At 36.6% G+C, this 17,671-nt stretch overlaps 1 protein-coding gene across 1 annotated transcript; it reads left to right on the top strand.

The window, feature by feature from the left end:
* Window positions 1-997: 997 nt before the first annotated feature.
* Window positions 998-2,667, top strand: LOC107844985. The gene is made up of 3 exons (XM_047398521.1): window positions 998-1,708; window positions 1,793-1,919; window positions 2,064-2,667. Exons 1-3 carry the CDS (start codon window positions 1,001-1,003, stop codon window positions 2,564-2,566), a joined length of 1,338 nt encoding a protein of 445 aa, XP_047254477.1. The 5' UTR covers window positions 998-1,000; the 3' UTR covers window positions 2,567-2,667.
* The last annotated feature ends 15,004 nt before the right edge of the window (window positions 2,668-17,671 follow it).

Genomic DNA, 17,671 nt, shown 5'->3' with positions numbered 1-17,671 from the left:
GGAGATAGAAGGTGAATTTCGTAATATTCAAGGATATTGGGAATGAGTTGAGGATGTTTTGGCTAGAAGCCAACAAACTCTGAAAGTAGCAAAAGTATATGATGCTGTTTATGCTTCTTTATTTACCTACGATGGAAGTTCAAACATATTGCAAGCCTTTCTTGAAGCATGGTGTTCAAGGACAAATACGTTGCTGACATAGATTGGAGAGCTCTCTATATCCCTTTAGGATTTACATAAAATTGGGGGCCTACCTATCGGAGGTCTTCTTTATGAAAAAGTAGTACCTGAATTCAAAGAGCTCACCGATGTCGATGAGAAGAATAAGAGATTCATCCCCCGTACCTGCGATTTTTTATTTTTAGCCTTTCAGCGTTTTCAAGAAGGAGAGTTTCATAATCCGAGAGTTACTCTTAGCAAGTGGATAAAGTTTTGGTGCAAAAGAGTCTTGAGATATGAGGCGGCTTCAGTGAGGAAGGAGAAAAAATCCATTCGCTTGAAGTCAATACATAATCCAACTGGAACTATTCCTAGCGCAGCAAAGTGGTCAAGTGCAGATGATGCGACATTCTCTACACTTGGAGTAGGGTATGAATATAGGGTTGATACATATTTGGTAGCATTTTTATCATGTTGGTTATGCTCCTTTGTGTTTCCTTCTAAGGATGGAGATTTCATTCGTCCGGGAACTTTTAGAATTGTAGCTATGATAGCCAATAAGCAAACTTTTGGTCTTGCCGTTCCTGTCTTGTCAAATATTTATAATGGTTTAAACAGGATTACCAAAGGTTCGCAACTTGAGCACATCAAAATACCCTTTCCAATCCATTATGTATATGGTTGGCTTGCTTACTATTTGAAGACACATTTTTCTCTTCCTAATGGGCTAACCGTTCCACTAATGGTAGCATATTCTGGAGAAGGTACTGCAAGATATTTTGATGAAGAGCATGCCAGAAAGCGTATCTATTGAGGAGATAATATTTCTTGGACTTCTGCCATGCCGAACAAGTCCAATATTCATTATTTTATGGATAATGATAAAGAAGCTGATTCAGAGATAAGTTACTTCATGAGCTTTCATTTTAACTTTCTCCCTTTCAGGTATGAAGACTCATTCATCCTTGAGCCATATAGCCCGCATCGATTTAGCCGTCAGTTTAGATTTTATCAAAGCCTCCCATGTAGCTTAGCAAATGATATTCGCAGTGCATCACTTGATAAAGGGCTCAGATTTTATCACATCCGTGTGTTGCATGGATCCATAGCAAAGGCTACTTTTCCTATGGCCATACCTAATGCGCGAAAGCATTCCTCTACTTCGTATAAATCTTGGTGGGACAAAGTTCATGGGAACTTTCTTGAAGCTAACTTGCAATCTTTGGTGAATGTTGTAGGTTCTATTATTGACACTCCTCAAGAACATGGCAAGGAGGTCCCAATAGTGGCTAAGCCTCTAGTTTTGACAGCTAAGGTAGTCATTCCGTATATAGTCAAGGGACCTCTACCTGCAGAAACTCAGAAAGAGGAACCGCCTGCCCTGACTCAATCGACTTTCAATAAACAACCATACCAAGATGAGAGTAATAGTAGTCATGGAAATCGTTGTTGGAAGAAGGTAAAACCATCCTTGGCGAATCAAGACAATTCTAACTCCCATGTGGAGATTCTTGCTAGTTCATCAAAAACTCCATCAGCCATCGATAAGGTAATGACTTAACTCTGTACTATTTCAAAGTATATGATTTGCCTTTATAGAGTCCTCATATGATTTTTTTATTTGTGTGTGTAGCCAAACGATGTTCAAATTCTGGAAGATCCTCACCAAAGTAAGCCGCAAGATAGCAGCAAGTCTGTAGCAGGTCCAAACTCAAGAAAGTTACTTTTGTCATCCAAAGAGGTCATCTCTAACCCTTGCGGTAAAGTTAAAGCAAATATTGAGTCAAACTTTTCTCGGCTACCAGCGGTGACCATGTCTATATTTGATGGCAAAAAGGTTATTTCAGAGCTTAAAAGGAAATTTATCATGAAGGATTGAGCTAGTATCCGTACCAAACTTGCAGGCCTTACTCCGAGTCGTGCTTCCTCTATTCAAGATGACGTCGAAGTTATACTCAATGACATGAGTGGAATGGGGGCAAATATTTTCCCTTTGCAGAATTTATTGGGGTCTTTCTTTAGGCTGGCGACTTCTTATGACCAAGAACAATCCATCATTGTTGATCAAACCACGATAATTAAAGATTCAGAGTCATATTTAAAAGCCAAAGAACATCTTGAGCTTGTATTAAGGGAGAGAGATGAGGAATCTGAAGAAGTTTTTGCCGTCTGCAAATCTCTTGAGAAGACGAGAAAGAAGGTGAAGAGGTTGAAAGCTCGACGAGATGCTGCCAAGCAAGAAGCTGCAGAGATGGAATCCAAAGTTTCAACTGCTGAAGAAGATTTTTCCAAGTGTTCTGATGTCTCCCTCGCAACGGCAAATGCCTCAAAGGTCATAGAGAAGAAAAAGCAAGTCTTAGAGGCTGCTTTACAAGATTTAGTTAATTATAAGCTCTACTTAGATTAGCCTTAAGAGGTGCCTTTCTTCAAACCTTTTTGTTGCTTTCTTTTACCCTTTTTTATTGAGTAGTCGAATCTATCAGTTATAATGGAAACCCTTTTTCTTTATATTGCGCATTTATTTTAATATTGCTTTTGAATTTCAACACCAAGAATTGCTTGCTTATTTTAATGTATTGATGTCGTAGTATTGAACTCTGGCATTTCTATTCGAAACTTGTTGCTTATTGGCTTTACGTCTTTTTCTAACAACCGAGTTGGACTTGCAACTTCAATTTGAAAGCCTTAAGAATTAAAGCTTTTGAGTTGCAAACTTGATAATTGTACATGTGGCAGATCTATGCCTTAACTATAGGCATTGGGTATTCTAAATCCTATTGAAAGAACTTCTTTTCCTTTTGATGGTTTGCCCCCATTGAGCCAAAAGTATCTGTCATAAGTTTAAGACTTAATCAAAATGCATGCAGGCTCGACTTACATTCGGCGGATCAAGCAGGGCCATGTATATTTTTTTTTACACTCATGGAACTGAACTTAGAATAAAATTCCAAGCACCTACGTACCTCAATGAAGAGGATCAAGTCACAACGTAGTTCTGGGTGAGTGTTTTTTTTGTATTTCCTAACTTTTGCCTAGGCCGCCTCTTTTGAGGTTTTCAACCTAGCGGACTTTCATTTTATTTTTTTTAGTCGTACATAGTTTATACTCCTGTGGGCCAGGAGTGGACATGCAGTTTATACTCGTGCCTTAGGGAGTGTACATGCAGTTTATACTCGTGCCTTAAGGAGTGCCATCTTCCTTCAAAGATAGTATTTCTTCAAGAACTAGGCATTGATGGGGCCTACCCTCATGCCATCTGCATTGACAAGCTTGTAAGAACCATTTGAATATGCCTCTTGTATGACATATGGTCCATCCTACTTTAGGGTGAATTTTCCCCCAGACTTATGAGAAGTAACAATGGGCCTTCTTACTGCAAGAACTTGATCTCCAACTTGGAAGCACCTCAAGCGAACCCTTTTGTTAAAAGAACAAGATATTCGGGATTGATAGAATTCAAGATTTTATTGAGTCTCCAGCCTCTTCTCATCAAGAGCTTCTAACTTTGCAAGACGCAAATTAGCATTTTCTTCATCGGTGAGCCCTTTTTGAATAGATAGTCTCAAACAAGGTATTTGATGCTTAAGTGGCATGACTGCTTCAACTCCAAAAGTAAGTGAGTATGGGGTTGCTTGCGTTGGTGTACGGTAAGTTATCCTATACGCCCATAAAGCTTCTTTCATTTGCTCATGCCAGTCTCGTTTGGATTTGGAGACAACTTTCTTCAATAATTTGCACAAAGTTTTGTTGAAGGCTTCATTTAGACCATTGGCGGCAGCATGATACATTGAAGACTTGCGCTTCTTGAAGCCAAAGAGGTTACAGATCTTGTTCATCAACTTTTTATCAAATGTCTTACTGTTGTCGGTTATTATGTACTGAAGAACTCCAAAGCGGTAGATGATATTCACTTGGATGAAGTTTACAATATTTTCTTTCTTTACTTCCTTGAGAGAAACAACTTCGGCCCACTTTGAGAAGTAATCTGTTTCCACCAATATGTATAACTGCCCACCAGAAGATTTTGGTAGTGGACCGACAACATCCATTCCCCAAGAATTGAATGTCCAAGATGCTACAGTTGGATGTAGTACCTCTGGAGGTCGATGTATGAAATTTACATGGAATTGGCAAGCTTTGCATCTTCTGTCATAGTCCAAGCAATCTTTCACCATAGTTGGCCAATAATATCGCATCCTTTTAATGTGAAAATGGAGCTTTGGTCCAGATTGATGTGATTCACAAACTCCTGAATGTGCTTCTTGCAAAGATTGGATTGCTTCTTCCTCTCCCAAACAGCATAAAAGTACTTCTTCAAATGATCTTCTGTACAGTGTGTCCTTATAGTAGAGGAAGCGAGGTACACGATGACGAATGTCAGTCTTTCTCCTTGTATCTTCTGGAAGTATCCCATAACATAAGTAATCGATGATAAGTTATCGCCAATCTTCTTTTTCAGTTTCAGATACGGAAACGAAGTATTCAACTTTATCTTCTTTATCATTGTTTGATGGGGCTACTACCCATTCTTGGTGGACAGTAACTTGTGTTTAATTTGGAAGGGTCAAGGTTGAGGTCAAAGCAGCTAGGGCATCAGCTTGCTTATTTTCCTTCCTTGGCACATGTTGTAGGGTTACTTCTCCAAGCCATCCCATCAAATTTTGTGCATATTCATGATATGGTCTTAACTCAGGCTTCCGGACTTCATAGCTTCCCAACAGCTGCTTTATCACTAATTGAGAGTCGCCAAAAACTTATAATTATAGGTTCTTCATGTTGACAGCCATCTCTAGTCTGAGTATGAGTGCTTGATACTCAGCAACATTATTGGAGCAACGATTCGTCAAGGTAAAAGAGTAGAGGATGACCTCTTATTGTGGAGTGACAAACACTACGCCAGCACCAACTCAATCTCGTGTGCAGCACCATCAAAATACATCTTCCATGGGGATCTAACTTCCACAGCCATTGTATCTTCATCAGGGAGTTCATCGCTCAGCTCCCAGTCATCAGGTATTGGGTGATCTGCCAAGAAGTCAGCCAATGTTTGTTCTTTTACAGCTTTTGGGGGAAGATACACAATCTCAAACTGTTGAAATTGAAGGTATCATCTTACAAGTCGGTCACTAAGGATTGATTTTGACATTACAAACTTGATGGGATTTGACCTAGAGACAAGCTAGAAAACATAAGTCTAAAAGTAGTGCTTCATCTTTTGAATCGAAAAGGCTAATGCCAAATATAACTTCTGAATTGGAGAATACTTTAGCTCATTCAGCATCATCATTCTGCTCAAATAGTAAAGAGAATTTTCCTTACCTTTACTATTTTCTTGAGCCAGTAGTGCTTCAACTGACCTCTACTGTGCTGCGATGTAGAGTATCAATGATTTCCCAGGTATGGGTGCCGCAAGAACTGGTGGCTTCATTAAGTATGATTTGATATTCTCAAAGGCATTACTACAAGCTTGGTCCCATTCGAAGGGAGTGTCCTTCATGAGACAACTAAATGGCTGACATTTTCCAGCCAGGGTTGAGATAAACCTCCTTAAATATGCTAGCCTTCCTTGAAGGCTTTTTAACTCAAGAATATCGCGAGGCTCGGGCATCTTCAAAATTGCATCAACCTTAGCTTGATCAATTTCAATTCCTCGGTGTCGCACAATGAAGCCAAGAAATTTTCCTGAAGTAACTCCAAAGGCACATTTCAATGGATTTATCCTAAGTTGATATCTTCGAAGTAACTCAAATACCATTCTTAGGTCTTTTAAGTGGTCGTCTCTCTTTCTTGAATTCACCACTAGATCACCACATAACATTCAATATTTTTATGGAGAAGGCTATCAAAGATGTTCTGCATAGCCCTTTGATAAGTGGCACCAACATTCTTCAAACCAAAAGGCATCACCTTATAGCAATAAATACCTTTGGGCATACGAAATGCAGTAAGTTCTTCATCCTTTGGTGCCATACGGATTTGACTGTAGCCGGATGAACCATCCATGAAGGACATTACCTCATAACCAGTGGTGGCATCAATCATTAACTCTGGTATGGGGATTGGAAAATCATCTTTAGGGCATGCGTTGTTGAGATCTCAAAAGTCGACACAAACTTGAATTTGTCCATTCTTCTTCCATACTGGAACAATACTTGAAATCCACGTGGGATATTTGACTTCATGAATAAAGCCAACTTCAATGAGTTTGTTAACTTCATTTTTGATCAGTGGAACCAACTCCGGCCTAAAGCGTCTTTGGGCTTGCTTAACAGGATGGGCATCATTCTTGACTGTCAATTGATGGACCACTACTTTTGGATCTAAGCCAGACATTTCCTTATAGCTCCAGGTGAAGACATCCATATATTCTTTGAGTATGTCCATATAAGCGATTTTCTCCTCAACTTATAGAAACGCACTTAGGTAAGTTGGTCTTGGTTCTTCATCGGTTCCAAGATTAACTTTCTTCAAGGGATCTATTGCGTTCTTTACTCCTTCTTAAAGTTGCAATGAAGCATCTTCAGCATCTTCCTCCTCTAGAGGATCATCGTCATTGATGGATATATGATAACACCAAAAGGCATCTTCTATCTCTTCATCAACTTTTATTTGAGATGAGACATCTTTCTCGTTCTGGGTCATAAAATGATATGAGGAGCCAACACTCTCTTCATCTTCTTTGCGTTGCTTGGTATAAACCACAGTATGCATATTTGCTTTTAACACATCATTGCATGAAACTACCAGTTCCGTCTGTCACTTCATTCTAGAAGGAATCAAACTTTGGAAATCCTTCTGGAATTTAAATGAAGAGTGCAGCATCGTGCTTTGAAGACTTTTTTAACGCTTGTTGTTTTTATTCTTATTTATAGGACCTAACCTTTTGAACACAGAAGTTATTGTGGTTGATTCTCCAAGTCGATCAAATGCGGAGGGTCTTTTATTAGCAGCAGTGGATCTTCTTCCACGGTGATATAATTACTGAATGCCCTTCTTATAGAGATATGAATTGGAGGTAGCTGCGCGTATCCTAGTCCTTCACGTGCTTGCCTGGTGTTACCCTCCAATGGAAGTTTGCCCAAGCTTGATGGCTCATTAGGATTGTATCCAGCCATCACAAATAGCTTATATGCATTTGGATCAAAGCCCTCTTTTGTACGCTTTGTAGGGAGTGCCATATCTGGTGGCGGATTCTGATCCATAGATTCTCCAAGTAGTGTTGAGGATGGATTTATTGCGTTAATCTTCCTGACAGGTAAAGTTATCCCTTTTAGCACATTATCTTGGGCATCGGCTTAGTGATCTTCCTCTTTCTTTACATTTAGCACGTAGTGAAGAATAGAAGCTGCCTTCTTCTTCGTAGGAGTGACGCTTTCTTTATTCAAAGTGAAGAAAGGCTTCCTGTTGGCAAATTTTTCGATAGTCACCGCTACCTTCTTAAATGCAAGATTGTCACACTTGGTCTTAGTGACATCTTTAATCCTTTTCTCATCTACAATATGATTTTTTAAGTAGAATTTTGCATCGGCAAAATATGACTCAGCTTCAGTGAATGGCTTGTCATCGGCAACTATCATTCTATCCACTCCGTTTTCGAGGTACTTCAAGCATTGATAGTAAGAGGATGAGATAATTTTTTTCCTATGCACCCAAGGCCTACCAAGCAATACATTGTATGAAGTTTTGCCATCGATCACATGCATCAATGGGTTCGATTGAAAATCATCCATACTAATCCCTAACTTGATACATCCTATGGCCCTTTGGCCCCCTTGATTGAAGCCTTGGATCATTATACGGTTTTTGTTCAGTTCGCTAGTAGCGATGCCAAGCTCCTTCATCGTACGGATAGGCAGGATATTAACTCCAGATCCTTTATCTATTAAGATTCTATTAATCTTCTTTCCTAGAATTTGACCCACCATGTATAAGGGATGGTTATATAGGGTCTCACCAAGCAGAAGATCATCATTTGTGAATTTGATTTTTGTATCACACACATGTGCCTCTTCACCAAGAGTTTCAATCAACCTTTCAGAAGATGAAGGAACTTCCACGGGTAGATTCTCACCTTTTGCCCCCTCTTTGGTGGTATTAAAACAAAATGCCTCAAGGTTGACTTGGGCAGTCTTATTACGGAACTAACTTGGTAAGAATTCCTCTAAAGTCACCAGGCGTCGAGGTTTTTAATGGTGAAGCTTCGTCACCCTTGACCTTTGTGGAAGTGCAACCAACTTTTGTTTCCTTAGTTTCTTCACCACTTTCCTTCTGGTTGGTTGCTCATACGTCTCCTTTCGTAGAATCATCTTCTAGCCTTTGCATCTAGACACTAGAGTCCAACCTTTATCATCTTCTTCATCAACCGAAGACCTGTCAGTATCTAATATCTCCTCATTATACTCCTTGACACAAATTTTAACCAGTTCAAGCGAGCCAAAAGTGATAGAAATTTTATGAGAACTGGCTATCTCATCGCCGAAGAAGATTTTTTTCTCTTTTTTTAGTTGCATAACTTTATCTTTAAAGACAAAGCATTTATCTAGAGTGTGACTTATGAGCCCATGATATTTACAATAATTAGGGTCATTGGTCCTTCTGGCTTCATTGGGATGCTTATGCTGAAGGAGTTCATCAAAAATCTCAGCAACATCAGAATCAAGGAAGGGCTATTCCTTTTCTTGCATGTCCTTTAATATTTTTTGATTTGGACGTGCTCCAAAAGTCATCTTTACACTTTGCTTCTTGCTCACCTTTGTGGTGACTTTCATAGGAGACACATCAATATTCATGGTTATTTGTTATCATTTTTGGGGACAAACTTACCCCATCTCTTGAGTTCTTGCTTATCCTTTCTCCTTTGAGGGTCATGGATAGGCTCTCCTTTCTTTCCAGCAGAAGACATGCTCAACTCCATGTCGTGAGCACGAGTAGATAACTCTTCAAAGGATTTTGACTTAATTCCATGCAAGATGTAGAGAATCCCTCAGTGTATTCCTTGGATGCACATCTTATCACAGAAGCTTCGCTGAGCCTATCTTTACAGTTTAGGCTAGCATGTCTCCATCAATTGATGAATTTAATGACTGGTTCATCCTTTCTTTGATGAGTATTTGTGAGATCTACCATGCTCACTGTACGCCTTGTGCTATAAAAGTAATTCAGGAACTCATGTTCCAATTGCTCCCAACTATTGATGGAGTTAGGCTCGAGATCCATATACCAATGAAAGGTGTTTCCCTTTAGAGAACAAACAAACTTTTTGACAAGATATTCACTGTAAGTTCCAGCACTATTACATGTCCTGACAAAGTGTGCGACATGTTGATTTGGGTTATCTTTGCCCTCAAATTGTTGAAATTTGGGGGGTTGATAACGAGCAGGCATTTTGAGGCTATCTATTCTTACATTGTAAGGCTTGGCATATGCAAGGAAAGACTTGGTGGCAACATCATACTTTTCTTTGAGGGTCCCTTCAATAAATTCCCTCAATTGCCCAATCGGGATCTTTCCCTCAGCAGAAACTTGCACCTTTTTAGTCGATGGTGTTTGTTTTACAGGATTTTCTATCTCATGAACCTCTGGAGCTTTTCTCGTTGCATGGCTAGATTCTCCATCTATCAAGCCTTCCACCCTATCCACTATCTTATCAATCTTATCCTCTTGATTCTGAACATAGTTGGTCTGGCCTTCAATTGCCTTTGTCAGATTCACAAGCTGCTCCTTCATAGACGAGGCATCAGTTACCATTGCTTGCATGATCACCGGAGATGTTGGAGAGTAACATGGATTATCACATAAGTTGATTTTCAAAGTGCTTAGCTTATGTGGTGTAAGTGGAGATGATGTATTTGTTGAACGACCATTGCTCTTGGCTCCAGAGTATTTGGAACCGGAATACTCAAGTAGAGCTGAGTCTTTTTTAGCGATTCGTCCACACTACTTCCTCCTTATGAATCACTTGCATTGGACTTCATTCCTTTCGAGGTTAAAGATCCAAAAACTGGGGCTGGAGCGGACGACACTGGATGTGTTTTTTGTCCTAGCAAGCCAGCCTTGCTTCTTGTGACAGCTCCCAATCTTTCAAAAGTAACACCAAGGATGCTTTCGACTTAGCAGAGAACTTTAAATCTGTAGCCTTGGAAATAGTTGATTGAGAATTGACCTTCTTAGAAGTCATTTCGTTGTTCTTAAACTTTGAAGTATGAAAAGTTGAGATGAAAGGTAGAGAATGTCCCACTGGGCGTGCCAGAATTTGTTGGAATATAAAATTTTGAGACCGAAAAATAAATAATTCGAGACAAGAAAATATTGCTACAATCGATTTTATTGATTTCAATAAGTGAGTGTTACAATCTCTATGAATCCTCTGATTCACCTTTTCGAATATAAATTCAAGGGCTTAAAGCTTAGTCTTGAATTTGAATTTGATTTGATGGACTTGAGGGACTTGATCTTGACTTGTGCTTGAATTCAAGAGCTTTCAAGCTTGTTCTTGAATATTGCGGTCTTGATCTTGAACTTTGATGAACTTGATTTTAATGGTTGAGCTTTTTAGAGAAATTGCGGCGTTTGATCCACGAGCTTTCTCTTGCTACATGTTAGAGTTCTGGGATCTCTTTTTTGAATTATGAGACCCCTATTTATAGTTGTAGGAAAGGAAGAGTCATGATGAATATGAACTTTCTTTGACCAATCAGATTTAAGTGATGTGGCGCCTTTTATGGCCTTTTATTTCATGGGCCTGTTGCATCAGTTTGACATGTGGCACAGACCTATTGGATGCTTTACTTGACTTGGCATGCCACGTCATTTGACACGTGACACTTATTTGGGCCTCTAGAATATGACAATATTCTTGGGCTTAGAAAAGTGGGCTCATTATTTATAGCCCAAATTAATGGGCTAGCCCAACAAAAATTGGACTTTAATTAAACTCATATATGTTTGGACTTAAATAATTAATCTAATTATATTAATCCACAATATTTATTTAGGACTAAAATATTTTGAATTTAATATAATTTGAATTTTGTACGGATTTAAATTTAATAAAATTGCATCGCCCATATGGGGGTCTATCGGAAACAACCTTTCTACTTCTTCGGAGGTAGTGGTATGGACTGCATACAATTTACCCTCCCCAGACCCTACTATGTGGGAATATACTGGGTTTGTTGTTGTTGTTTTTGTTTCCCATTCGGTGTTCGGAATCCGCATTAGAATCCGACTAATTTGGATTTGTACTGGGTAGGGTCCATTCGGAGATAGCGCTCCCTATCAAGGATTTTTCCATATTCAGGACTCGAACCCCAGACCTCTGGTTAAGAGAGGAGTAGCTCCAACCACTGCACCACATTCTGTGGTAATAAAATTTTACCTATGTTATTAAACTTCATTATAATTATACTTATAATTTGCTTAATGTTTAGCAACGAGTAATATTTGATGCCTACTTATAAAACTTAGAGCTTGTTTAGGATAACTATTACAAAACTGCCTATTCGAGAACATTTTTATAAAACAACTTTTAAAAAAAGTAATTTGTATTTGGTAAATTCATTTGAAAAGTATTTTCGATAAACTGATTGTGTTTAGATAATCTTTTTCAAAATGTGTTTATTGAGACAAATGACAAAAAGGATATGTATCAGTAGACTTTTACTTCTAAAATCAATTTATAAAAAAAAAAATTCTAAATGTCTATTATAATATCTTTAGCTAAAATTTTATTTTCATTTAATTAAAAAGTGTGTACTCCAAAATTTTAAATCAATATTTATATACATAAATACATTAAAAAATTATTAAATAATAATATATTACTTAAATATTTTAAATATTACTTTAAAACATCAAACAAAAATGAATATAAAAATTATTTCATAAATTAAATCACATATGAAGTATTAATTTTTAAAATCAAACTTTAATCAAACTTATAAGATATAGTAACCAATCAACAAGGCAAATATGTGTGTGTATGTGTGTGTGTGTGTGCGCACGCGCTTGTGTGATAGGGATATTTTTGTATTAAAAAAATATTTTTCTACTTCTGCTTCTGTATTTTTTGAAAAACAGACTGCTTCTGCATCTTTTCAAAAGTACTTTTGCAAGTTTACCAAATATCCTACTTTTAAGAAATTTTTTTTTCTCAAAATAAATGCTTTTTTTGTGGGGAGAGGGAGGTGGGAATAAGCAATCCCAAACAAGCACTTAGAGTTACACAATATACTTTAAGTTGTTTTCTTAGCAAGAATAATTTGGATTAATTAATTTTGTTGTTGTATCATTAAAAAGATAAATATCTTAAGCAAAGCAAAATGAGAGTGCAGAACCTAAATATGACAACATATTAAAAAAGATATCAATCTATGTGATTGGTTTAAAAAGTGACAAAATAAGTGCACAAAGTCTTTTTTTCGTTCGAATGCCGTTAAAATAGGATAATGCACTATCTATTTTTTTTATGAATAGTGCACTAAAAAAGTGCACTATCAATTATTTTTGATATATTGCACTTTTTTTTTAAAAGTGACAAAATAAGTGCACAAAGTCTTTTTTTTGTTCGGATGCCGTTAAAATAGGACAGTGCACTAAATAAGTGCACTATCCATTTTTTCTTGGATAGTGCACTATCCATTTATTTATGAATAGTGCACTATTTAGTATCCCCTTTTTATTTTTGATATATTGCACTTCTTTTGTGCATTATTCCCCTTTTTCTATAGTTTAGTACATTTTTTTAGTGCACTATCCATAAAAAAAATGGATAGTGCACTATCAATTATATTGATATGTTGCACTTATTTTGTGCACTATATCTTTCAGTAACATGATAAAATTGAAGGAAATGTGTCTTTTAAGTCTTGAATGAATGATTGGTGACATTGACCAACTTAAAGGGTCAAACATCATTAGTAAACTTGATTAAGTTAATTATGGACTTGATTAATATTTTTAAAACTCTCTAATCTTTTCAAAACTACAAATCAACTCATACCCCTCTTCAATCCAAATCAACCAGTCTCTTTCTCCCCTCTCTCTCTCGACAACTTCTCTCAACTCTCTCCCAACCAACAATTCTGCAAAATTCTCCCTTCAATCCTCGACGACTTCAACCTCCTGAGAAAAATAGCGGGGCGAGTTTTCTTTTGACTTTCAACCATCAATCGACATAACATCAAGTTCTTCGTCATCCCATTTTTTTTCAAAGGTAAAAAATTATGAAGAAACAGAGGAACTTGAGACAACTACTCTTCTAGTATTGAAATGTGGACTAAATAAAACTCTAATTTATGAAATTTTTTCTTCTTGTTGTCGTACTATTGATTCGGATTTGTTGGTGATTTTTATTCACAGTTGATGTTCTTAGTGTGTGTGTGTGTGTGATGTGTTGGTGTTGCTGAGTTGATTTGTTATTTGTCTTGGTAAAAGTGGTGTTGCAACAGATGAAACATCTGATGCAACAGGAGAAATATCTAATGCAACAGATGAAAATATCTAATGTAATTGATTAAAATCTGATGCAACTATAAAAATTTGATGCAATAGATGAATAATCTAACAGATCATTCATCTGTTGCGACAAACAACTCTTTTGTTTGGAAGAAATCTAAACAATATTGATCCAATAGATAACTCATTTTATAATAGATGAGTGATATGTTTCAACAGTTCAGTGATCTATTTTTATTGTCTCCAACAGTTTACTCATCCGTTGCAACAGGTCAGTTATATGTTACAACAGATAACATACCTGGTGCAACAGATTAGTGATCTTTTTGTATGGTTTCCAATGGATTACTCATTTATTGCAACAGGTTAGTTATATGTTGTAACACATAACATACCTGGTGCAACATATTATTGATCTATTTTATGGTTTTCAATGGATTACTCATTAGTTGCAACAGGTTGGTTATATGTTACAACAGATAAACTACCTGGTGCAATAGATTAGTGATCTGTTTTATGGTTTCCAATGGATTACTCATCCATTGCAACAGTTTAGTTATATATTGCAACATATAAACTACCCGGTGCAATAAATTAGTAATCTGTTTTTATGGTTTCCAACGGATTACTCATTCCAATAGGTTGGTTATATACTGCAATAGATAAACTACGTGGTGTAACAGATTAGTGATCTATTTTTACTATTTCTAACAGATTACTCATCCTTGCAACAGATTGGTTATACGTTGCAACAGATAAACTACCTGGTGCAACAGATTAGTGATCTATTTTTATGGTTTTAATGGTTTACTCATCCGTTGTAACGGGTTAGTTATATGTTGCATCAGATAAAATTCCTGGTGCAACAGATTAGTGATCTATTTTTATTATTTCCAACGGTTTACTCATCCATTGCAACAGGTCGGTTATATGTTGCAATAGATAACATAACTGATGCAACAGATATGTGGTCTATTGAAACTGTTATTTTACCATTATGCATGTTAGATTTACTGTTATCCCTTTTTAACGATGCATTAATCAATTATAATCTATTTTATGTTCCTATTAATTTAAGATAATATGGAACCCAAAAGAAAAGAAATCGAATCAAGTCCAAGTAAAGAAACAAATGCAGCAGCTCGGCTACATCCACCATTCTATGAGCTTGCTTTACAAGCATTATCTCAATTAGGAGAAGAAGATAATAAACACGGGGAGAAGGAATGTCTCAAAAGAGATGATCCAAATGCTAATAGCCCTTCTACCGAAGAGTTGGTTAAAAACTTCTACATTGATCATTATCCTGTGAGAATGCAGTGCGATGGTGCCACAGATTTAACAGGTGATTTCGTGGTTAAGTCAGTCATGGGAAAACCTTTTGATGCCTTCAAAAAAAATATTTGAGAACAAAAATTAGATGCTTATTTCAGGGAAAGCTGCTTTGGGCAATATCTTGATTTGTCAGAGGACAACAATGCTCATTTCCAGATGAAAATGGTATACGATCTTCTCAACCATAGGTTTATGTATGAAAACTAAGACAAGATAGATGAGGTGTAGATAAATGACTGTGGCATGCCTATTTGTTTAGGTTAGAAGGAGTTTGCTATAGTTACCGGACTAAAATGTTATCCTCCTTCTTCTTCTCAAGTTATACCTACTCTGACCCAAAAAAAGCTCCCCCTATACCCAAAAAGGCAAAAGGCATGTTGAGTGATCGTGAGGACCTGTGTCCATTGGTGGTCCAAGCTTCAAAAACAAAAATTTGATAGAAGCGTTGAAAGGTAAAGGACTCTCAAAGAATCACAAGCAATCATTGTGCTTGGTTTGGTTTCTACATAATATTCTTTGGGAGAGAGATGTTAACAACAACATTAGCCCCGATTTAATAAATCTCTCCGAGGATCTTGAGGCATTTAACAACTATCCTTGGGGTTATGAAAGTTTTAAAATAACTGTTCAATATTTGTTGACTCTTTTAACATCAAAGACAGTCAACTTATATGGCTTTCCATGGGCCTTCATGATAAATATTTCTTTTATCATGATATGATTCATTATTTTTTTATTCAATAATGGTTTTGATTTATTGGTGTTATGTTATAGGCTTGGGCATTTGAAGTCATTCCTTATTTGAGACAAGAAGTGAACTACTAGGAAGAAGTTTCCTGTCCAAGAATCTTGAGATGGTTGTCGGCCAAAACTGATAAAAATGTAAAATTTCTTGATCTTTTCAACCCCCTAAAGAAAGTAGTAAGTCCAATTGTAATCAAGTTTTTCTTTTAATTAATGATTATTTTAAATGATTTCATTATCATTCTAATATATGTATTGATTATTTTAGATTGTCCATCCATGGCTTGTTTCGATGAATCAAGATTTGAAGATGCCATCTTTTCTTACTTTACGGTCCGTGTAAACTTTATCAGACCCTAAGATAGTTGATGGAATAAAAATGGTATTGTTTGGAGCAACAACCATTAGAAGAAAAATAATTTTGGAGGGTGGGCTTGTTGCTGTTGATGATGGTAGTGGTAGTGGTGCTACTATTGGGGCTAATGATGCTCCTCTTATAGTTTTTGAAATAAAAAGCCATTATGATTATGATCATACTTGTTGAACATACTATTCCCCAGATTTTGCCACATCTAACAAATGTTCTACATACAAATGTCAAGACTGCAAGGCAAAACACGATGGAGTGATTAATGCTATTAATGCACTAACTGCTTCTGTAAAGAAAATGGCATTTAAGAGTGGTGTCATTCCATCAAAGAGGATTTCATATACATACACTTCACTAGAGATCAAGGCGGCTAAGAGGAGAAGGAAAGATACATCCAAGGCATCATCAAGCATCGAAAAAAGTAAAATTGCAATGCCTCTATCTTTGTATTGCATCATTGTTCAGTATGCAAAAGCCACAGGAGAGCAGCATGAGCTGAAGAAGGTGAATATACATCATCTATTTCAATAAACAAACAGGCACATATCTGTTTCAACAGCTAATACGTCTGCTAAAAATTATCAAATAGATATATACATCTATTACAACTGTTGCCTAACCTATTGAATTAGGTGAGTCTTATGCTGCAACAGATGGGTCATCTATTTGAAATTATCATACTTCTCTGATTTACCTGTTCAAATTCATCCCAACAGATGATCCATCTATTGCAACATAAGGCTCATCTGTTGCAACAGATGAACAATCTGTTGTATATCTGTAATTATCATTGACAATTTATGGCTTTCTAGGTGGATTCCACAGTAGAAGCCACTGCTAAAGATCATAATATCATAGTTGATAATCCATCAACTGCTTCCAAAAAAGAAAAAAAATAGAGTCTGTCAGTTCGGGAGAACGGAAGAATTATCCGTTTGAAGGGTTCAATATCTCGGATGAGGCTCTAAAAAAACTAACACAGTTGATCAACGACTATTCAGAATGGATTGTTGATGGCCTGTTAAAGCATCATTCCGGTAGGTACATAAATCAATTTTTAAAGATATTGGTTTATACGATTCTTGTTGTAAGAACGTGACATTAACACATATAAATCATCATGTAGAAAACAAAATGATGAATACTATAAAGTGAACGAATCGAGTCTTGGTTTTGATATGTTTGAATTTGTTATTGTACATCCCATAATGAAGAATTGGTTCTATTTGATGTCACAGCCGCAAACTTGTTGGAATGATGAGGTTTAAATGTCATTCATATTACTATTAATTAATACTTTATTTAATTGCATCTGCATATTAATTTTTTTTATCACGTAATCCAAAATATTTGATAATAAGTACAGCATATCGATGTAATTTTTTACTACATTCGAAAGAAGGATAAGTTGCAAACAAAAGAACAATACAGATACACGACAGACAATTGTTTGTACAAAGTTTACATCAATAATCCCTACGATAGGTATTGTCAACAACAACCGAAAGTTTCCCGAAATGAGAAATGTTTAATCAACATCATCAAAGGTTTTAGCATTTTGGCTAGCTTACCTTGTCATTTGATCGACGAAGTATACATCCTAATCAA

The sequence above is a fragment of the Capsicum annuum genome, chromosome 10, assembly GCF_002878395.1.
Source record: "Capsicum annuum cultivar UCD-10X-F1 chromosome 10, UCD10Xv1.1, whole genome shotgun sequence".
Taxonomy (NCBI): domain Eukaryota; kingdom Viridiplantae; phylum Streptophyta; class Magnoliopsida; order Solanales; family Solanaceae; genus Capsicum; species Capsicum annuum.
Note: the sequence above shows the minus strand (reverse complement) of the source record. Positions and strands in the feature narration are given on the sequence as shown.